Source organism: Castanea sativa, chromosome 3 (genome assembly GCF_040712315.1).
Source record: "Castanea sativa cultivar Marrone di Chiusa Pesio chromosome 3, ASM4071231v1".
NCBI lineage: Eukaryota > Viridiplantae > Streptophyta > Magnoliopsida > Fagales > Fagaceae > Castanea > Castanea sativa.
The window spans coordinates 13,087,766-13,110,819 of NC_134015.1; the positions used below are offsets into that span (position 1 = coordinate 13,087,766).

At 37.9% G+C, this 23,054-nt stretch overlaps 2 protein-coding genes and 1 pseudogene across 3 annotated transcripts; 1 reads left to right on the forward strand and 2 right to left on the reverse strand.

Moving 5' to 3' along the window:
* The first annotated feature begins 779 nt into the window (after nucleotides 1-779).
* On the forward strand, nucleotides 780-6,231 carry LOC142629998 (uncharacterized). 2 transcript variants are annotated; one of them, XM_075804057.1, is made up of 4 exons: nucleotides 780-950; nucleotides 2,589-2,836; nucleotides 4,407-4,626; nucleotides 4,781-6,231. In XM_075804057.1, the coding sequence occupies exons 2-4, from the start codon at nucleotides 2,591-2,593 to the stop codon at nucleotides 5,977-5,979; spliced, it is 1,665 nt and encodes a 554-aa protein (XP_075660172.1). In that variant the 5' UTR covers nucleotides 780-950; nucleotides 2,589-2,590; the 3' UTR covers nucleotides 5,980-6,231. The 2 variants fall into 2 exon arrangements, with proteins under 2 accessions (XP_075660172.1, XP_075660171.1); XM_075804056.1 differs by lacking the exon at nucleotides 780-950 and adding an exon at nucleotides 1,052-2,496.
* A 1,955-nt stretch (nucleotides 6,232-8,186) lies between these two features.
* On the reverse strand, nucleotides 8,187-11,002 carry LOC142627543 (pentatricopeptide repeat-containing protein At3g12770-like). Its single transcript, XM_075801421.1, has one exon. The coding sequence runs from the start codon at nucleotides 10,815-10,817 to the stop codon at nucleotides 8,358-8,360; it is 2,460 nt and encodes an 819-aa protein (XP_075657536.1). The 5' UTR covers nucleotides 10,818-11,002; the 3' UTR covers nucleotides 8,187-8,357.
* Nucleotides 11,003-14,673: 3,671 nt separating this feature from the next.
* Nucleotides 14,674-17,081, reverse strand: LOC142630037 (pentatricopeptide repeat-containing protein At5g39350-like; annotated as a pseudogene).
* Between the last annotated feature and the right edge of the window lie 5,973 nt (nucleotides 17,082-23,054).

The window sequence follows — 23,054 nt, forward strand, 5'->3', positions numbered from 1 at the left end:
ACAAATTTCATTGTATAAGGCTCTTTGGGCCTGAGCCTATCACTCGTTTGGGTCCGGGTACAAATTGTGCACTTACAATATATATATATATATATATATATATATATATATATATATATATTAAGTTTTAAGGTATTGAACCCCTTGATTCTCACAATAGTGCAAATTCATGCATTAAAATTAAAAAAAATTAGCACATATTTTGTATTTGAATAAGTCATTTGGCACAAACATTAAGAAGAAATTAGAGACACATTGCATAAAATTGAACATTAATTAAGGATTCTATTTAGATTTTCTCTTAAATTTAACTTTAAATATAGGAAAATGCTAACCAATTTCCTATGAATATTAATTTAAAAACTATTTTTAGAAATATTTTATTAAAAAATGATAAACTAATTAATTTTTCTGACAGCATTTTATATTTTCCATGAAAATTATGTTTAAAACTTTTCTAATATGCTGTATTTATAATTATCCTAAAGTACCCGTTAATGTGACATTTAAATATATACCTACATAATTTCTCAACAAACACTTTGTATTTTTCCCTGGAAAAAAAATAAAAAACAGTTTGTATTTTGTGCCACAATTACTTGGAAAATAAAAACGACAACGTCTTATGAGTTTTTGGTAATTTACCTCGTACTTCACAGCCCACATGGTCGTTTTTCCCCATAGAGCCAAAACAACGTACAAAAAGTGACTGAACTCTCACTGTACACTCTTTTGTACGCTATATACTACAGTTGCAGTCCTTGTAAATTTCGCTTTCGTCACCACTCAGCACTACTGTGTGAGTAGTTATACTTGTTTTAGAATGGCGTGAATATTATTATATACTCTTTCTCTCACTTTCCTGCATACTTTTTCCTGTCACTTTCTCGGGAAAATTTTATTTTATTTCCTCGGCGGAGAATCTAGACAGGTTCAATTAGGCATCCCAGGTCAGTGATTTCCCTTTTAGCTCATACCCAGATCGTTTATTGGGGTATATGGAGTTGCTTTGTATAATTGCTGAGCTACTTTGATTGTTGTCTTTCTAGTTTGTACTTTTTTTTCTCTCCAATTGTTTTGGGTTGTTTTTATTATGTTTTTGTTTAGTATTGGGGTTTGATCGAAGTGGGATTTGGATGATATTGATGGGTTGGGGTTGATATGAACTGTTTTAACTCTGTTTGGTTGCTGAGAAAATGTGGGAAACAGAAAGTAAATTTGACTTTTGTGTGGTGAATTAGACCATCAAAGGGCATTCACTCCCTTTTGGGGTCTTACCCAGATTATTTCTCGCTTGTCTGAATGCTTTTTTCAATGGGTTTGGGCTATTTGTTGTATCTATATGTATTTTTATTTGTTGGGTCTGATCATTGTGGGTATGGGATAGATGGGATTGTTTGGTGGTTACAGTTCTGTTTGATTGGTGAAAAGATACTCTGGAATAAGCTAATTTGAATAATTCATTTCTGGTGTTTCTGTTTGTCATATATATATATATATATATAATCTCTTCAGTTGTTTCTGTTTGAGGTGGATAGTTTAATATTTTTTCTATGTGGTTAGTGAGAAATTTTGGGGAAAAGAATGAACTTACTTTTTTAAATAAAGAAGGTAAAGGAAATGTGGAGGAGGAAAGATATTAGGATTTCATATCCCAGATTTGTGGTTAATGATTGATGTTGATTCAAGGAATTGATAGCTGTTGAAATTAGGTCTAAGAGAAGAGGTAGTAAATGAAGCTGATACTTGGTAGATTTTCTTTGGCCAATGACAATGGGGAGGAGAGTTTTGAACCTAAATTCTCCTCAATGGGAAAACTAGGTAATGCCATTGAGCTATAAGCCTATAAGGTTCTTGATGCTGAGACTTGATGGTTGTTCTAAATCATATTTGTATAGAGGATGATATTTAGTAAGTTTGTGATGGTTGCTTAGCTTGTTTACTAAGGCAGTGTATGAAATAGAAAGAGATGATAAATTTTAATGCAAGAATCTAAGCCCTGCCTGGTTAATGTTGCATTCTAAAGGCTCATATTTTAGAAGTTTGTATTTGTGGATTCTCAAGACATTTCAAATATGATCTTTTATAATGGAAGTGTGTGTGTGTGGAGAGAGAGAGAGAGAGAGAGTGGAAATGGGAAGGCATTTTAAAATAGAACTGCTGTTCTCTTTTAATCTCGGATGAAAAATGAAAATGAAGAATGGCTTGATAATCTTTTGGTAGTGTGCAATTTTTATGAGAATTTGAAGAGATGGATCGGTCAATAAGCTCTGCACATGTTTTTAGTGTCATGTCTTTCTTTTCACTTTTCCTTTTCCTTTGATGTTTGGTTGTTCAGGAGATGATAGAATGGCACAGAAACATTGGTTTATCATTAGCATATGTTGCATTGACGCCTTCTGTTACCCTATTTTATAGAGCTTTTACAAACTTCAAGTATTTGCAAACTAATGCTCTGGGATATAATTTTAAAGAAAGATCTTAACTTCTGTAAAAGTGTGCCAATGTTAGTTGGACCATTTCTCATATGATTTACTTGAGGGTTTTTCGTCCAATAATCCATATATGCATTTTTCATATGCATGCAGACATGTTTAAGAACCAATTGCAAGAGTTGGCTCAGAGAAGCTGCTTTAACCTTCCCTCATATTCATGCATCCGGGAAGGACCAGATCACGCTCCTCGATTCAAAGCTACTGTCAACTTTAATGGAGAAAATTTTGAAAGCCCTACCTTCTGCTCTACTCTAAGACAGGCAGAACATGCTGCAGCTGAGGTAGCTCTGAATACACTTGCAACAAGAGGCCCCTCTAGAGCCTTGGCTGCAAGAGTTCTGGTGAGCATCTTAAGTAAACCTGTATCATCTCAATTCTTGGTGTTTCAAATATATCATTCTCCTTTGGATTCACAATTGGTTGATTGATTTTTAAATTATCAGTTTTAGGAGGATAGGGATCATACATTTGAACTTGTAGGTGAGAAAATTGCACAAAATTTTCCTTTAATACAACCATTGATTTTGTTTTTGAAAATTAAGAAAAATGATGTTCTTTTGTTATTATTATTATAATGAGTTTTGGCCCTATGGGGAGGGGGAATGAGAAATTCGAACTAGTGACCTTGGCCTCATGAGGCGTGGTTGCTCTATTCCTTAGAGTTAAGAAAAATAATATCCTAAAGTGTTTGAATTGGATGATGAGAGTTAGAGGAACCATAGTAAGTAGAGTTGATGGGGATCCATAACCAACCCCAATTCAATTGGGATTAAGATTTTTAGTTGATTTGAGTTGGACAAGTGCTTTATTTAGTTATGCGTGGATTCTAGAAATTGAGAGGAATGCTGTGGACCTGTAAATTACCTTTAGATCACATGGTAGTCATGCATAATAATGAATTATTTAAAAGTTCCTTGGAATATATGACACTAAAAGTCATTTTGATAATGTCAGATAGATTTCGTATGCATTTATTTGTCAAAGGAAGGCATGAATGCAAGGGGAAAAATTTTCAGCAAAGTAAAGCGTTATTTATTTGAAATACTTCATACTTTTGAAGCATGCACAAGAAAGAATTCCTTCATCTGAAAATATATAATTTTTTTGCTTCTCATACTTATTATTTCCCTTTAAAATGGGAAGTGTAGCGTAATCGTACACCTTAGATCCCTTACCAGGTTTTTAAAAATTTCACCACTTTTGAATGTCCATATTATGCTTATGTGAAATGTAAGAGCCAACTTTCTGGGCTCAGGAGAGTACTTTATTTCTCATTAAATCTGTGCGTGGCACCTATTTGTAAGAGCCAACTGTCTGGGCTCAGGAGAGTACTTTATTTCTCATTAAATCTGTGCATGGCACCTATTTGTTATGCTGTGCTCTCCTGAATTGAGACTGTTGGTGGGTTCAATTTAGTAGTTACCTTTTGAACATCCCTTCTCTTATTCCTAGACCGAATCCTACCTGCAAAAACAAAGGCTAAATTGATTCCCACACGTCTTCCCACTCTATCTCTGCAACTAGAAGTCTCATTATAATTGCTTTGGAATTTCCTAAAATTCCGAGCACCCGTTTTTCATATGTTCTTTCTTGCTTTCTAGATTTTTGAAGATGTTTGTTTCTTGGAGAGTACTGCAATTAGTGGTAAATGGAAGGTTTGCACAAACTTGTATTGGTACAATGATATAGTAGCAGGAAAAGAAGTACAAGGGAACCAATTCAAGCTATGCAATATTTTTTAACATTCTTTCTCTCGATGAACTGTATGTATATTCTATAGCTTGCTTGTCACGTGTGCTTTCATGATCTGTATCCCTAGATATATTTGCTGCCAGTCTCTCTAACTTGCACATAGCATGCTGCCTTAAAATTGAAGATCATATGATTTTGTTTTGGGGGCTGCTTTTGCAGGATGAAACAGGAGTTTATAAGAATTTGCTGCAGGAGACTGCTCACAGAGCTGGGTTAAAACTTCCTGTTTATACCACTGTTCGATCTGGACCAGGCCATGTCCCTGTTTTCTCATGTAAGGTTGAGCTTGCAGGAATGAACTTTACAGGTGAACCAGCTAGGACCAAGAAACAAGCTCAGAAAAACGCTGCAATGGCTGGTTGGTCTGCCTTGAAAAAATGTGAGCATCTACTCTTCATCTATTTCATCTTCTTCATAGTGCTCAACTTGTTATAATCATACAAGAACTGTTGGGCTTCCATGCTTTTCAATGCTTCTTACTGGTTCCTAAATAGAATTCTTGCATTTCTAATCACTTTATATTCCATGTTTAGTGTCACAGAGTCGCTCATCTTCCACTACTTCTTCCTCTCCTTCATTGGAGTGTAAAGGCAATGAAGAGCAGGAACAAGTCATCATTGCTCGTGTACTTGCAAGTCTGCGTCCATCAGAGGCAAATAAGTCCACAGAAAATTATCATCGACATGGTAGGCAAAGATCCACTCCCATCCTGTGGGAATCAAACCCGCCAACTCCAACCTTCTACCCTATGCGATGCCAGAACTGGGCATACTCTACTTTTCCCCCTGAGATGGCAATGTATCAGATCTGGCATCAAGAACAATTACTACAGCAGCAACATCGCTTGTTGGCACTTGCAGTTCCAGCAGCTACTCCATCTGCTCCTCAGCTTTATCCATTTATGCAATCTATGCTCCAGCCAGACTGCTGTCTATATTTTCCAGGAAGAGAGCTGGAGTCAGTCCCCATAGGACCCAAAATTACAATTGCTACCTCTGGCCCATCACTTTGCTTATCCAACCATTTGGTTCCTAGTTCGATCAGGGGCAGGTCCACTGTGACTATTCAAGAAATACAGGAGGAAAAACCAGAAGAATCATCCAATTATTCTCCATCTGGAGTTCCAGATCCCCCTTGTGTTGGAAACATTAGTACTGAACCACAAATCCTGGAAACGGTTCAGGAGGATAAAAAACAAAACCTTGGTGGGTTAGATAGAAAAATTTCTAATCTTCAGCTAGAAGGGAACCAAACAGGAAACTCTGAATGGGCTTGTCATAGAGGCATGGTTTCTGGATCTAAGCCAATTGAGTTTCAGTTACAAAACCCACGTGTTGACTCTTCTCTGTCCAATGTTGGACCCCAATACAGATATTCTGTACCACCTTTATCTGCGGCTGCTCCTGTGAGGACCAGAACTGTGAACCCCACTTCGTCGCTGGGGTTCAGACCACAAAATATGGCTTCACCTTGGGCTGCTCCACCAAGAATGAGAACTGGGGTTGCTTCATGTTCACCCAGGCCACCTGAAAGATTTGACCTTGGAGTACCTCCTGCTTTCATGGCACCAGCTGTTCGAATCAGATCAGTGGTACCAGTCTGTTCAGCCCCACCAGTGAGAAAAATGCCAAATTCAAGTAACGAAGTAGTGTCATCAAACAGAGAAAAGAAAGATTCAGAATCGGAAGGCATGTCAAGAGCAGGTACAAAGTTTGGGAAGCTTAGGATATGAATGGAGTATAGATACTACAAGAACCTTTTTTTTTGTCCTGAATTTTCATTATGCAGAATATGGTGGTTTTGAGAGGCCATTGATGTTTCTTCATAGTAAATCAGAATAAATGGCTAGTTCTTTGATAATCTGTGTAAATGTGAGTTTTTATATTGCTTGAGCTATATCAGTATTGACCCATTTAGTCACATTTTTCTATATGTATACTAAATAGCATTGATGAATTTGTTTAAAATGATCTGCATTTTCATTGCCAAAGGATGCTGTTCTCTCTGGTACTACCTACAAGGTTGGTTTTTCAGTGTCAATAATGTATATGAAATCTTGGAACAATCATCTTTGCAAAAGAAATACTGAGCACTAGCAGTAAGCCCATTCTTGTTTCTGTTTTTCTAATTTGAACTCAACCGGCCATCACCACGGTATCTCAGGATCTTGTAATGGTCTCTCATGGAAAAATTATTGCAAAACAAAGGAATCAAAGCTGATCAGATTGGGATTGAGTCTACATTCTCTCATATCATACATGCGGATGGTGTGGTGTGGTTCTCTGGGGCATGAGAGATAAAAAGTATTGGAGTTGCATGAGATAGTAAGAAAAGTACCTTTGGATTCCAAATAATTGGGATCTCCAATGTTTTTATCTAGAAGAAAGGCACAAGATTTCAAAATATTAAATGAAAAGGTGAAGCAAAGTCTATCGGCTGGAAGAACAATACACTTTCCTAAGCAGGAAGAAGTACTCTTATTGAATTGTAGTGCAGGCCACCCCCACATGTGCTATGTTTGCTTCTGATATCTTATTCCAAAACTGCTCAAGAATTGATGTAGTTACTAGGAAGTTCTGGTGGAAGGGTGCCGGAAGTGATAATAATTTTATTGCTTGGAAAGATTGGGGCAAACTGTGTCAACCAAAGAAAAATGGTGGATTGGGCTAATTTTTTTAAAAAGGATTTTAACAGGGCTCTATTTGCAAAAGTGGGGTACATGGTTACAACTGGCCACTCTAGTCTTTGAACCAGCACGATATGGAGTAAGTATAAAGTGAACATTGGATGAGGATGGTGATAACTTACAACAAAGCTAGGGTCATCTGGTATGGGTGTAAGTGTAACTGGAGCATGAGAACGGGCACCCTAAACATGTTTAGCAGTACAGATATTATTAAATTGGTGCTAGACCCTCCTGACCAGCTGCACGGGGACAACCCTTCTTTATCAAGTTTCTCCCTTAATGGCACCTTAAAAATGGCCCTTACTCTGGAAGCAATTTGGAACCTTAGGAACCAGGTCCTCCATAATAGGGAGAAGTTGGTGAACCATATTAAGGTTACAAGTGACTAGGAGAATAGGGTGAAGGAATTTGCTGAGGCTAGTGCAGGAAAAAGGCAAAGGCCCCCACCAGGAACCGCAAAACTGAATGTAAAATACTGGCTACTCATCCATTGCAGTAGTAGCTCGAAAGATAGCCATTCCGACTGTACTTAATAATGTGCTAGACCTCAGAGACTCTTCTGATAGTTGTTTTCTTGTTGGGTTAAGAGGCTGAACACAGTACCCCACTCTATGACTGAGTGTGCAGTTTCTCTTGACTCTGTTTTAGTATGTAATAATTCTTCCCTCCCTCTTTCAATTGGGGATGCTTGGAAGATGGATGTTGGACTTTAGTCATTTTAATGAAAGTTCTCTTTCTCCAAAAAAAAAAAAAAACGGAAAGAGAGGGAGAGAGACAACAAAATCAACATTTCGAGAGGCATAGGAAAACGTAGAGATATTTCAAGGAAAGTGGCGTGTTAGATCATTGGTGATGGCATGAGTAAAAGTGTTTGGGAAGATCTTTGAGTCCCTTGATTGGAAAATTTCGGGCTCAGGTTGACAGAAAAGATTATTGAATTTCAAGGGAACTAATGGTAGTAAAAACTTAATAAATTGAGACTCCACAGTTGGGATGAGGTAAATTTGAGACTCCTATTTGATGAAAAATTCAATGCAAGCCATTATGAGAATCTCCTAACCATTGACAAGAAAAGCTAAAAAGTTGATGTGGACTACAAATAGCAAAGGGGACTTATTTTGTTAAATCAGTTTGTAACATCAGTCAAGCTTATAGGTCAGGTTGGAAAGGAGGTCTGAGGTTAAATATAGAACCAAAAGCTTCATGAGTGATTAAACATGTTCCTATGGCTTGCTGCCAAAGATGTCCACCCAACATGATCAAGCTTGCACAAAATATTTTTTTCTAAAAGGTTACACTGTTCATTTGATTTTAGAAATAATTTTAATGCATCTGTCCCTCAATTTGAAAAATCTTCTCGTGTAGTTACTTATGAGGTACATTTACAGAACTTGAGGAGACACTCATTTGTTAGCATGTCCTAATCACCAGTAATCATTACAGGAGCATTTACCATCAAGAAAGTGATGGAAACGATTGGCATCTCTTACAATAATTTCCCTCTTAACAATATTTGATATATATTTGGTTACAGCATGACAGTCACTACAAACACGCAGATTCTTGGTGATCCTAATCAAGCTCCCAGCTGGCGTGTTTAAAAGACCAAATGCGATAGCTAATCTCTCACTGTGGCCCCAAAGCAACTTAATCTTCATTGGCTCGTCTACATCACGGAGAACACAACTGGTATCTGGCACATAACCAGAAGCTTCCACCTCTAGCCTCAAGCTTTCTAAAAACCGATGAATATGAGCCCAATTTGGATGAGAATCATCTCCAGCAAAAAATGTGAAGACATGATTTCCTACTTCAATTAAACTATAGCCAGGTGTTTTTCTCAGACCCCGTGTCCTCATCAGGCCTCGAATGTAATTTACAGCATCCCATCTACTTGCTTCAGCATAAATATTTGACAACACAACATAAATTCCAGGATTCATGGAATCTAGGTGAAGTAATTTATCTGCAGTTCGTACACCCATATCAATGTTTTTATGAGTTCGACATCCACTCAGCAAAGCTTCAAGCACAACACTGCCTGGTTCAAAAGGTATTTGTTTGACTATTCCCTCAGCTTCCTCTAGACGGTTTGCCCGGCCAAGAAGATCCACAATACAAGCATAGTGTTTCTCACTAGGTCTAATGTTATGTTCTCTTTCCATTCCGTGAAACAAAGTAATGCCCTCTTCGACAAGCCCTGAGTGATTACAAGCAGTTAGAACAGCAACAAAGGTGGTTTGATTTGGTTTGAGTCCCTCCTTTATCATTTTTCTATAGACACCAACAGCTTGATGCCCATGACCATGCATCCCATAACCTGTTATCATTGAGTTCCATAGAATAACATCTCTAGAGATGGACCCAGTGCTGAAGATCTTCTCTGCAGAATTTATCTTTCCACACTTGGCATACATATCAATCAGGGCTGTCATGTTAACCACATCAAATGCATAGCCATGGCGTATTAAATGCGCATGGACACTTCTTCCTTTCTTCAAGGAGCCCATGTGGGCACAAGAATGGATTAAACTAACAAGAGTGACAGAATTGGCTACAACGCCCTCTTCTTGCATCTGACTAAATAACTTCAGAGCTTTTTCTGCATGCCCATTCTGTGCTAACCCTACTAGCATGGCAGTCCAAGTAATCACATTCCTAACCTTCATTCGGTCAAAAACAAAGGATGCTTGCTTCAAGGCACTGCATTTAGAATACAAATCAAGAATTGCTGTAGACAAAATGAGATTTGAATTCAGACCTTTCCTATATATACAACCATGGATGATTTTTCCACCATCTAAATCAGCTGTTTGAGCACAACCCTGAAGGAGGCTAACTACAGTTCCTGAATCAAACCCACCACCACTTACTACCAACCTTTGAAAGAGGTCAACAGCTTCTCGCACCAACCCATTTTGAACAAATCCTGAGATCATCGCATTCCATGAAACCAAATTTCTAATAGGCATGCTAACAAAAACCAATTGAGCACTTTCAACATCACCCATCTTACTATACATATCAACTAATGAGGTAAGCACCAAAACATCATAACCCATTCCTAATCCAAATACACACCCATGAACACGTTTTCCAAGTTTCAAATTTCTTGTTTCTATACAAGCTTGAATTATGCTTGCCATAGTTACCTGACTTGGCCTAATCCCCAAACGGTGCATATCAAAAAACAAACCAAAAGCCTCATTAAAATGGTGTGCCTGCACGTATCCACCTATCATCGAATTCCAACAAACTACATCCCTTTCAGGCATTGCATCAAAGACTCTTCGTGCTTCATCAATACTACTAAATTTCACCAAGAAATTAATCATTGAACTCCCCAAAAACCGATCACTTTCAACCCCTTTCTCAACTGCTTTCCTTATTACTTCCCTACCCATTTCATAATCTAACAATCCCACGCATGCCTTGAGCGCATAATTACAGGTATAACTATCAATTGCCAAATTGCAAGACCCCATCATTTTAAACAACTCAAGGGTCTCACTGTACCACTCATTTCTCAAATACCCACCAACCATGGCATTGCATAGAATGGTTTTTGGCTGGGGAAATTGATCAAACACGTGGCGGGCATCGCCCACATGACCCAAATCACAATACGCCTTAACAAGTTTTGTAGCCAAAAATTGGTCTTTGGAGACAGAATTGGTGATAATCTGAGCATGGATGGATTTGGCGTGGAAAAGGCCACGTGGGTATTCCTGCAAAAGCCACAAGAATCTGGAAACAATGAAAGGTGATTGAGTAAATTGGGCATCAATGAAGGAAGTAGTAAAAGTACGTAAGGTGTAGGAGTGGATGAGTCTGAAGGGTGGTTTGGGGTTAAAAATTCTGGTGTGAAAATGAAGAGAAGGCATGAAGGAGAAGAGTAGAGAGTGGAGTTTGGTTCAAGTGTTGAAGTCATAAAGCAACTACTCTGTGTTTCTGAGCAAAAAGCGCGAAAATATGCTTTGCATTTTGAAACTAAAGAAAGAGTGACGATTACCAAGTCCAGATCAAATTTTTTGTTTTCTAAAATCTAAACTAAAATGTGTTTGCCGTAGTATTCATAAGTTCATAACCCACTCAATAGAATTAGAGCATTTGTAATTTCACTATTTTAGTATATGAACAAAACTATTTCTATTTTATGTGACAACTTGTTTCTCAAAAAAAAAAAAAATTTATGTAACAATTTTTTTTTCTTGAGAAGGATATAAGAGATAAGTTAGTTGGGCAAAATGTGGAGCTTTTTCTATTTTGCAAAGATTAATATGAATGCTTTTAAAATTTTTTTTTTTTAATAGAAAAAGTATTATTGGTGTTTTAGTCTGATGATATCATCTATAGGTTGAAACTCTCTAAAAAAAAGTTATATAAAATTGTGTAAAAATAAATGATTGTTATTATAACTATGTAAAATTATAAGAATGCTATCTTTAATTTTTAATTTTTAATTTTTTAAAATACACTTAAGTCAAGTTATGTAAAATTGTGTAAAAATAAATGATTGTTATTATAACTATGTAAATTTATAGGATTGCTATCTTTAAATTTTAATTTTTCTTAAAGTTTTTTTTTGGAACTATTTTTTTTTCTTAAAGTTGACGTTGGTTGTTGTATATAAAAAAAAAATATTTTAATAAATTATAGTGTAAAATATATAATCTAATTATTATTTGTTTTTGAAAAGTAAATATATAAATAGAAAAAGCAGGGTACTCCTAACTATGCTCGGAAAGCAAGCAAAACCAACAAAAGAAAGCACGTGTCTATAAGTTTTATCTAAAGAAAGAGTAGGTTGGGGGTACAATAGTAAATAAACCACCCATGGGAGTTTGAAATTTTTTGCTCCTAAACCGACTTCGGGAAAATCTCTATATATAGGCACTAACGGCTCCTAAAAAAACTGCATGAAACACCAAACCTGACCAGTTTCTGTTCTCACAACAATAGCCTATGTTTGTGTCCATGGCTGATTACACGAGAAAGTGCAAGAAATCCCCTTCAATGTTAGAGTTTCTTACTCTGCGCCCTTTGCCATACGCTCATGCCCTGCTATTCTTGGTCATAATCTCCATGTTTCTTGGTATTTCTTGGCGTTTCAACCGCAAGTACTGCGTCAAGAAATCTGCTTTAGGATCACAGATGGATTGGGTAGTCCGAGCAACCCCGCTTGTGTTGATGATCACCTTGCATTTTTCGGCCTCCTCGGAGATTTCCAAACTCAAGCCTCAGATGATGGGAATGGAAGTCGACAACAACAATTCAAGAAACCATTGCTGCTCGTTCAAGAAAGGGTTAAAGACTTGGGCTCTTGCCGTGTTCATTGCATTCTTGGTTTTCTTGGCAAAATACCAACATATTGTTCAGAAGAAGACTTGGTTTTTCAAGTGATTTTATTTTATTTTTTTTGTCCATATTGCTTTTCTTTTCTACCAATTTGTACATCAATTTTTGGTTATTTTTGGTTAGGATATATCATATAGAAAGCTTTTTGTACCGTGATTACACGTTTACGAATTTTCTAATAAAAGCTCCCAGGTTTCATTCTAAAAAAAAGAAAAAAGAAAAAAAAAAGGTTTTTGAATGAAACCCTTGATTGCACAGATATTCATGCGCTGTTTATGCGGTATGGACAGATAAGAATAAAAATTTGTGAAATGAAATAATTCAGTCTATTTTTAATATTAGTAACTTGGTAGATTTTTTTATGTGGGGTAGTAGAATTTCAAGTAAGGTAATTACACCATGTGTCATAGTATGGTCGAGAATGGTAGTTACTATGTCGAGGAGTCTACGTCCTCGAATTCTATGATCACGTCATCAAAGGAGGCCTTACTGTACAGAAAGAGCTTTGAGAAGGGGACTAGCATTGACATGATTGAAGAGCTTAGGGCTGTAAATGAACTAAGTTGTTTATAAACAGTTCGGGCTTGACTCGATAAAAAGCTCGTTTATGTTTGTTTGTTTATAAACAAGCTAAACTTAAGCTTTAGTTTTAGGCTTGTTTAATAAAAGAGCCGAGTCCGAGTGAAAAATATTGTTCATGAACAAACTCGTGAACACCAAGGCTCAATACAAAAGTAATAAAATAAGTTGAGTCTAAGCTTATTTATGAGTTTGGTAATAAAATTGATATGGGCTTGACAAGTAAACTCATATCTTTCTAAAACTTTAATTAATTATAAGTTGAAATCATTCATCCAAACCAAATAGGTTAGATAATAAATTTGATATAGGCTTGATAATATACTTATGTTGGATCTCAAGCTCAAAAGCATGATATCGAGCTCGAGCTTGGCTTGACTAATAAATCAAGTCAAGCCGAGCCAAGCCGAGCCGAGCTCAAGCTTTTATACTTTATGATGAGCTCAAGTTTGAACATTATTTGTAGGCTCGTATCAAGCTCAAGCCAAGCTTGAATATTCTATTTTTGCTGTCGAGCTGAGCTTGAACATTCACTATTTGACAAAACTCGGCTCGTTTATAGCCCTGGAAGAGCTGGTGGCTGCCACCACATTTAATGCATTCTACCAAACATTCTGGCCGCATTTATGTGAAGAAGACCCTTGAATAATGCTGCCTTGGTTGCCGCATCTCATAGGGGTTCAGGGAAGGTGCCTGATGGGACTAGTACTTGAGTGGTGGTCTGCGTGATCAACAAATGGAAGGTCAGGATCATCTAAAAGGGATCTATATAAGATAGAAGGTCCCCCAGAGACAAATGATGGGAAAAAATAGCAGATAAGTACACTGTAGTGCAAAAAACTAAGATTGTAAACAAATCTCATAGTGATATATTCAAGAACAATCTCCTCAGACTAGACCGAAGAGAATTGTCCTTCACAATATCGTGGTTACCTTCTATTTTTCCTTGTTTCCTTGCTATTTTTGGCCCATAGTAAGTGTTATCTCACCCATAAAAGCCCAGTCTGAGAGCCCACTCTCTAACAAATTCATTGTGTTGGGCTATTTGGGTTTGGCTCCTCCAGTCGTTTGGACTCAGGAGCTAAATCCAATCCCAACATTTTATTATGCAAATTAAGGCGGAATTTTTTGGATAAAATATTTTGATATATAAACTTTAAATAATTTTTTTTAATCCTTAAACTTTTGTAAAATATTTTTTAATAGTTTAGAGATAAAAATAAGAATGTATTTTTTTTAATAATAGTTTTGGGACGAAAATAAATTTTTGGTAAAATCTATGGATAAAAAGTAAAACATTTTCAATAGTTTGGGGACAAAAAATAAACTTCTTAAAATTTAAGGAATAAAAATAAACATTTTGTGAAGTTTGGGGACTAAAATAATATTTTACTATTTTTTTTTTTGAAATGTCCATTACGCTATTTCGTGCAAACCCTACTAGAATGACAGTCCAAAGTAATCACATTTAAGGTTTATTTGGGATTCGTTTATTTTGTTAAAACTGAAAAGTTTTTGCTGAATGTACTGTAAATAAAGGTAAAAGTTAGCTGAAATTATATAGTAGGACTCATGAATAGTACCAAAAAGTGCTGTGGGGTCATGAATAGTATAAAAAATAAGCTGAGTAATAAAATAAGTTGACTTTTTAAGTTGGAGCCAAACGCACACTCATTTGGCCAAAAACAAAGGATGCCTTGTTCATGGCACCACATTTAGAATTCAAATCAATAATTGCAATATACAAATTGAGATTTGAGTTTAGTCGTTTTCTAAAAATACAACCATGGATTATTTTCCCACCATCCAAATAAGTTGTTTGAGCAAAAAACCCGAAGAAGCCTAACCGTGGTTCCTAAATCATATTAAAAACCAATTGAGCAATTTCAACATCACCATATTTCTACACATATCAATCAATGAGGTAAGAACCAAAACATCATAACCCATTCCTAATCCAAATACAACCCCTTGAACACATTTTCCAAATTTCAAATTTCTTGTTTCTATGCAAGCTTGAATTATACTTCAACATCAGCACCAGCATTGACAAGCCTACTCCCCAAACGATACATATCAAAAAACAGACGAAAAGCCTCATTAACATCAGCATCATAACCCCTTTTAAAAGCAACTTAACCTTCATTGGCTCGTCTACATCATGGAGAACACAACTGGTATTTGGTACATAACCAGAAGCCTCAGCCTCCAGCCTTAAGAGTTCCAAAAATCGATGAATATGAATCTAATTTGTATGAGAATCATCTCCAAAAAAAAATGTGTAGACCTAGTTTCCGAATTCAATTAAACTATATTCAGGTGTTTTCTTAGGTTCCATGTCCTCATCTGGCCTTGAATTTAATTAATTTAAAGAATCCCATCTCCTTGCTTCAGCATAAATATTTGATAACACAAAATAAAAATTCCAGGATTTGCGGAATCTAGATGAAGTAATTTATTTGCAGTTTGTATACCATATCAATGTTTTTATGAGTTCGACGTCCACTCAGAAAAGCTTCAAGCACAACACTGCCTGGTTCAAAAGGTATTTATTTGACCATTGCTTCAGCTTCCTTTAGACAGCCTGCCCAGCCAAGAAGATTAATAATACAAGTATAGTGTTTCTTGCTAGGCCTATTGTTGTGGTCTCTTTACATTCTGTGAAACAAGGTAAAGCCCTCTTCCACAAGCCCCGAGTGATTACAAGCAGTTAGAACAGCAACAAATGTGGTTTGATTTGGCTTGATGAGTCCCTCCTTTATCATTTTTTTATAGACACCATCAGCTTGATGCCCATGACCATGCATCCCACAGCCTGTTATCATTGAGTTCCACAAAATAACATCACTAGAGATGGATCCCGTGCCAAAGACCATTTCTGCAGAATTTATCGTTTTACACTTGGCATACATATTAATTAGGGCTGTCATGTTAACCGCATCAAATGCATAGCCATGGCGAATTAAATATGGGCATCAGAATGGATTAAACACAAGAGTATACAGAATTGGCTGAAACTCCCTCTTCTTGCCTCGAGTAAATAACTTCAGGGCATCTTCGGCATGTTCATTTTGTGCTAATTCTACCACTATGGCAGTCCAAGTAATCACATTCCTATTTTTCATTTTGTCAAAAACAATTGATGCCTGCTTCAAGGCACCACATTTAGAATACAAATCGAAAATTGCAGTAGACAAATTGGATTTAGACCTTTTCTATATATACATCCATAAATGATTTTTCCACTACCCAAATCAGCTGTTTGAGCACAACTTTGAAGAAGGCTAACTCCACTTAATACCAACCTTTGAAAGAGGTCAACAGCTTCTCACACCAACCCATTTTAAACAAATCCTGGGATCATCACTTTCCATGAAATCAAATTTCTCATGGGCGTGCTAATAAAAACTGATTGAGCACTTTCAACATCACCCATCTTACCATTCATATCAACCAATGAGATAAGCACCAAAACATCATAACCCATTCCTAATCCAAATACACACCCGTGAACAAATTTTCCAAGTTTCAAATTTCTTGTTTCCATATAAGCTTGAATTATACTTGCCATAGTTACCTGACTTGGTCTAATTCCCAAACGATGCATTTCAAAAAACAAACCAAAAGCCTCATTAAAATGGTGTGCCTGCATGTATCCACCTATCATCAAATTCCAACAAATTACTTCCCTTTCAGCCATTGCATCAAATACTCTTCGCGCTTCATCAATACTATTAAATTTCACCAAGAAATTATTCATTGAACTCCCCAAAAAGTACTGATCGCTTTCAACCTCTTTGTCAACTGCTTTCCTTATAACTTCCCCACCCATTTCAAAATCTAAGAATCCCATGGATGCCTTAGCGCATAATTACATGCATAACTATCAATTGCCAATTGTATGACCCCATTATTTTAAACAACTCATGGGTCGCACTGTACCACTCATTTCTCAAATACCCACCAACTATGGCATTACATAGAATGGTTTTTGGCTGGGAAAATAGATCAAACACCTTGCGGGCATCGCCCACATGACCCAAATCACAATATGCCTTAACAAGTTTTGTAGCCAAAAATTGGTTTTTGGATACAGAATTGGTGATAATCTGAGCATGGATGGATTTGACGTGGAATAGGCCATCTGGGTATATTCCTGCAAAAGCCACAAGAATCTGGAAACAATGGAGGATGATTGATAGGATTGGGCATCAATGAAGGAAGTAGTAAAATTACGTAAGGTGTACGAGTGAATGAGTCTGAAGGGTGTTTTGGGGCTGAAATTTCTGGTGTGAAAATGAAGAGAAACAAACCCAATGACAGGTTATTTAAAATTGTGTATAAAATACTGTAACAGTTTTAAGCTAGCATTTATCATTTATGATTTTATTTTTTATTCATTTTTATTCTATAAAATTTTCAAAGAAAAAAAAAAGTAAATTGTGGTTGTTGTTTGTGAAAATAAATTAAAAGAATATTTTTTAGTAAAATACAGTAAATATGGATAATATAATATGTTTTATTTTAAAAAGTAAGGACATTATTACTAAAAAATGCTCTAAAAGACAAGCATAACCACGGAAAAAAAAAGCACGTTTCTATTAGTACTATCCAAAGGAAGAGTGGGTGGGGTAGAAAAGTAAATAAACCACCATGAGAGTTTGAAATTTTGCATCTATTCCGACTTTGGAAAATCTCTAACGGCTCCTAAAAAAACTACATGAAACACTAAACTAACAAGTTTCTGTTCTCACCGCAATAGCCTTTGTTTGCGTCCATGGCTGACTACACGAGAAAGTGCAAGAAATCTACACCCTTTGCCCTACATTCATGCCTTGCTATTCTTGGTCATAATAGTAGGAAAACACGGTTTTGCATTTCATACAAAAACACATAGCAGAAATAAGCGGATCTACTTCATTCATGTGAGATAACATGAAACGTACGTATTTTAGAAACAAAGAATAGGAAGGCATACTTTGATGTAGTAAGATTAAAAAACAAACGAAGATTGAACTTGGGAAGATTGCTATGGCATACTTCAACTCGCTTGGTTGACTCAAAACCTCGAGCTCATCGCCGCTCGGTATCGGCAACTTGCTTTGCTGCTCAACCCTAACCAGAACCGCCTTGCTTTCGCTGATCATGCTTTTAGGCTCGTCTCTAAGGCTTGGTCTATGCTTTTGAACTCATCGAAGAAAGCTGAGTACGATCATGCTCTCATTATCATCTCTCACTCCGCCGTGTCGGCCTCTGGCTCGACTCAGCAACTCCATTTCCAACCTTAGTTGTAACAACTGCCGCCTTCGCCGCCGCTTCAGCCGCAGGCGGTGAGGAGAAGCCCTAGAACAAAAGACGAAAGGTTGATAGTTGACGAAGAAAGACCGATTTTCCACAATGTCCCCGAGTCAACTCGGCATAGTGAACCGACTCAGGCGTAACCTCCTCCGCCACGCCAGCCTTCTCCTTCCCTGCCTCCGCCTCCACCTCAGCCTCAGCCTTAGGCTTCGGCTCGGGGCGAGTCGGAAACGGAATCGGAATCGGGGAGTTTTTGGACGGCGTGTCCGTACTGTTACTTGCTCTTCAAGTACCCTAGGGTTTACAAAGAGTGTAGCCTTCGGTGCCAGAACTGTAAGAGAGCTTTCCAAGCTGTGGTGATATCGTCACCGCCTGTGACGAGTGACATTGATAAAGATAAAAAGAATTACTACTACTGTTGGGGTTTTTTCCCATTGGGTTTCTCTGATAAAGGCACAGGCGGGTCAGGTAAGTGGTCACCGATTACTCCTATGTTCACTTGTTCTTTAGAAGAAGCGACTGGGATTAAGACCCAAGCGAAAGGGGAAAATGCTTATAGCAAAAACAATAAAATCTCGCTTATCTGATGCATCGTCAGAAGAGGTACTCCTATGGACAGAGCTTATTGATTTAGGTACTTCTTACTGATAGTGCTTCTTGAGGTGCTCCACATTCCAAGGACGAGCCAATGGATTGCCGTTGAGGTCATTGAAGTAATAGCTTCCTCTTCTTGAGTAAAGAATGACCTTATATGGACCTTCCAAGTAGGGCCTAACTTCCCCTAGGTTGGGTCTCTAGTGGCTTGTGAGACTTTTTGTAGTACCATATTGTCAGGGTTGAACCTTCTGAGCTTTACCCTCTGACTGTGATATTTTACCATCTTTTATTGATATCGAGCCATTCTTAGGGCAACCTCATCTCTAACTTCAAATAAACAATCCAAGTTTAGTCTCAGCTCATCATTGTTTGAACTTTTGTCATAATGGGCTCGCCTAAGGCTAGACAACCCCACTTCAACAGGATTAACTGCTTTTGTACCAAAAGCTAGCTTGAATGGTGTTTCTCTTGTTGGTGTTCTTGCAGTTGTTCGATAAGCCCATAGTACCCCTAGTAACTCCTCTAGCCATGCACCCTTTGCCCCCTTAAGTCGTGCTTTGATGAGTTTGAGCAAAGTACAATTTATTACTTTTGTCTGCCCGTTTGCCTATGGATGGCCAGGTGACGAATACTGGTTTTTATTCCCAGCTTTGCACAAAATTTCCTGAATTTTTGGCTATCAAATTGCCGACCATTGTTAAAGATGTTCGTCCTTGGGATTCCAAACTTGCAAACAATGTTCTTCTAAACAAAATTCTGTATCTTGCTTTCAGTGATCACAGCTAATGGCTTTACTTCAACCCATTTATTAAAATAATCAATAGCGATAAGAACGAACTTAACCTGTTTCTTCCTTTGTGGGAGTGGACCAACAATGTCAATCCCCCAGGTGGAAATGGCCATGGTAAGGAAATACTCGTCATTAGTTCTCCAGGAATGTGTTGTACATTTTCGAACCGTTGACACTTATCGCATTTTTTTACGAGTTCAACTACGTCTTTTTGCATAGTTGGCCAAAAGTAGCCTGCCCTGATTGTCTTTCCCACTAAAGATCAAGGTCCCAAGTGATTACCACATATGCCATCATAGATTTCTCGCAACACATACATTACTTCTTCAGGATTCATGCATTTTAGGTAAGGTAACAAAAATCCTCTCTTGTAAAGTTCACCATTCACGACAGTGAATCTAGTTGCTCTGACTCTAACTTTCTTTGCTTTGGACAGGTTAGATGGGAGCTGTCCGTCTTTGATGTAAGAAAGGATTGGGTCCATCCAGGTGCTTGGTTGTTGGATTGAAAAGGCTTGCAATCCTTCTATGCTAGGGATTGTTTGGACTTCCATGAATAACCCTGGCTTCGCTAAGGCATCTTTAGTTGACGCCAATTTAGCGACCTCGTCAGCATTTGAGTTGTTCTCCAGTGGGATTTGTTCAAACCTGACGCCATCAAAATCATCAACAAGTTGGCTTGTCAGTTTCAGGTACCTCTTCATTCTTTCTTCTTTTGCTTCGTACCCGTTGCACCTTGGATTCTTCACAAATCAAAGCTGAGATGACGACTGTCTATGATACAGCTAGATACAAGAACAAATCTTCTCCTTCTACAGACGGGCTCAGGAGTGGGGGCTTGGCCAAATACTCTTTGAGGTTCTAAAAGGCTACTTCACACTAGTCCATCCATTGGAAGGCCTGCTAAGAGTTTTAAAGAAGGGGAGGCACTTATCAATGGCCTTAGAGATGAACTTGTTTAATGCTGCGACTCGTCCTATCAGCCTTTGCACCTCCTTGACCGCTCTGGGAGAAGTTAAGTCCAGTATGGCTCTGACCTTCTTTGGATTTGCCTCAATCTCCCGCTAAGATACCATGAAACCGAGGAATTTTCCTGATGAAACTCCAAAAACACACTTCGCAAGTTTGAGCTTCATTCTATAACTTCTCAAAGTATTGAATGTCTCTTGGAGGTCTTCAAGGTGGATTTTTGACTCCTTGCTTTTTACGAGCATGTCGTCCACATAGACCTCTATATTCCTACCCATCTACTTGTTGAACATTTGGTTTACCAGTCTCTAGTACGTGGCATTTGCGTTCTTTAGTGTAAATGGTATTACTTTGTAGCAATATAGGCCTTGACTAGTGATGAATGTAGTTTTATCATGGTCTTCCTCCTTCATGGGGATCTGGGTATAACTTGAAAAAGCATTTATGAAGGTTAGCAGTTTATGGCTAACTGTTGAATCAATGAGCTGGTCAATTCTGGGAAGGGGAAAACTGTCTTTAGGGCATGCATAATTTAAGTTTGTGAAGTCCACACACATTCTCCACTTTGCGTTGGACTTTTTTACCATGACAACATTGGCAAGCCATTCGAGGTAGTAAACCTCTCGAATAAATCTTGCAGTCAAGAGCTTTTCTACCTCTTCCATAACTGCTTTGTTTCGCTCTAGGGAAAATACTCGTCTTTTATGTTGGACAAGCTTCTTCATTGGGTCGACATTAAGAAAATGCTCTATCACACGTTTGTCAATCCCCGGCATATCTTCATGGCTCCATGCAAAGACATCTAGGTTCTTTTTCAAAAACTTCACTAATTTGTCCTTTAAGGACTGTTGGAGCTCCTTCCCTACCTTGGTAGTTTTGGAAGGGTCTTTTTCCACCAGCTCTATATTCTCCGCCTCTTTCATGGGCTTGGGCTGTTCTTCCTCTGCCATCTAGGAGTGATTCTCCTTGGACACCAGGACTACCTGGTAACATTCCCTAGCTAAGAGTTGGTCTCCACAGATTTCTCCAATCCTATAGGGGGTTGGGAATTTCACTTTTAAGCAGTATGTGGAAGTTGCAGCCTTGAGGCGATTAAGGGTTGGTCATCCTAGAATCACATTATAAGATGAAGGGTAGTCAACGATTAGAAAGTCTACCTCCCTTGTTACTTGGGTTGGGTGAGTCCCTATTGTAATCTGTAGGGAAATGATGCCTTTTGGATATACGCGGTCCCTACTGAAGCTGACCAAGGGAGATCTGAAAGGTCTGAGGTGTTTTGGATCAAGCTTCATCTATTGGAATGATGTCATGTACATCACATCTGTTGAGCTTCCATTATCTACCAAAACTCTTTGGGTGTTGTACCTTTCGATAATTAGGGGATCATTGTGTGGCTGCCTAATTCCCTTTGCATCTCGCTCAAAAAAAACAATGTCGTCATTTCCGATATAATGATGTTTGGCTATCGGGTGCTTGACATGAACACTGTTGACTTGTCTTTGGACTACCTTCCTTAAGGACTTGTACGATCCCCCAACAATTAGTCCTCTAGTGATCATCCTTATTTCTCCTACAACCTGTTTGGGATTGTCCCGATCTTCTTCCTTGTGGTCATCATTAGACTTCTCTTCCGTTCGGTGGTGGGTCTGATAGTCTTTTTTGACAAATTTTTGGAGTTTTCCCCTTTGGATTAACTCCTCTATCTGTTCTTTCAAATCTCGGCATTCGTCAGCATAACGACCATGATTCTTGTGAAAGCGGCAGTATTTCTTTTAATCAATCTACTTTGAGGATGAACTCAATGGTTTAGGCCATTTCAGTGCAGGGTCGTCCTTTATCTACATAAGGATTTTGTCCACGAGCATCAACAAAGGAGTGAAATTTAGCTTTTTCTTTGACGATTCCTCTGAACCACTTTTGTTGGCTTTGGCTTTTGAGAGATTATCTTTGCGATCCCTCTTCTTGCCCTGGGACTCAACGCTTTCTTCCTTATTTCACTTGCTTGTTAGTCCCTTTGCACTCAGTGCATCTTCTCCATTTATATACTTCTGTGCTTTGAACAAAAAATCTGTCATTGAGGTTGGAGGGGTCTTCCCTAGAGAGAAGACGAGGTCAGGATTGTTCAACCCTGCTTGGAAGGTCATCATTATCACCTGATCATCAGCTTCATCAATTTCCAGTACTACTTTGTTGAAGCATTTCACATACTCTCTCAGGGTTTCCCCTTCCTGTTGCTTTACAGTTAGTAGATAGAAGGTGGGCCTCTTATGGCGTTGGCCCCTAATAAAATGGTGAACAAAAGAGTCGCTCAGTTGTTCGAAGTTCACAATAGATGCTACAGGAAGCTTGCTAAACCGCACCCTTGCTGCTCCTCTAAGGTGGCGTTTGGTACGGGGTAATGTTTTAGGATTCCCAGGAATGTTTAAAGATTCCCATGTTTGGTTGCAAATTATGCTAGGGAATCAAATGTCAGGGGAATCCTTAAACCCCTCTCAGTAGGAATGTGGATTCCCTTTAAAATAGGTGGGAAT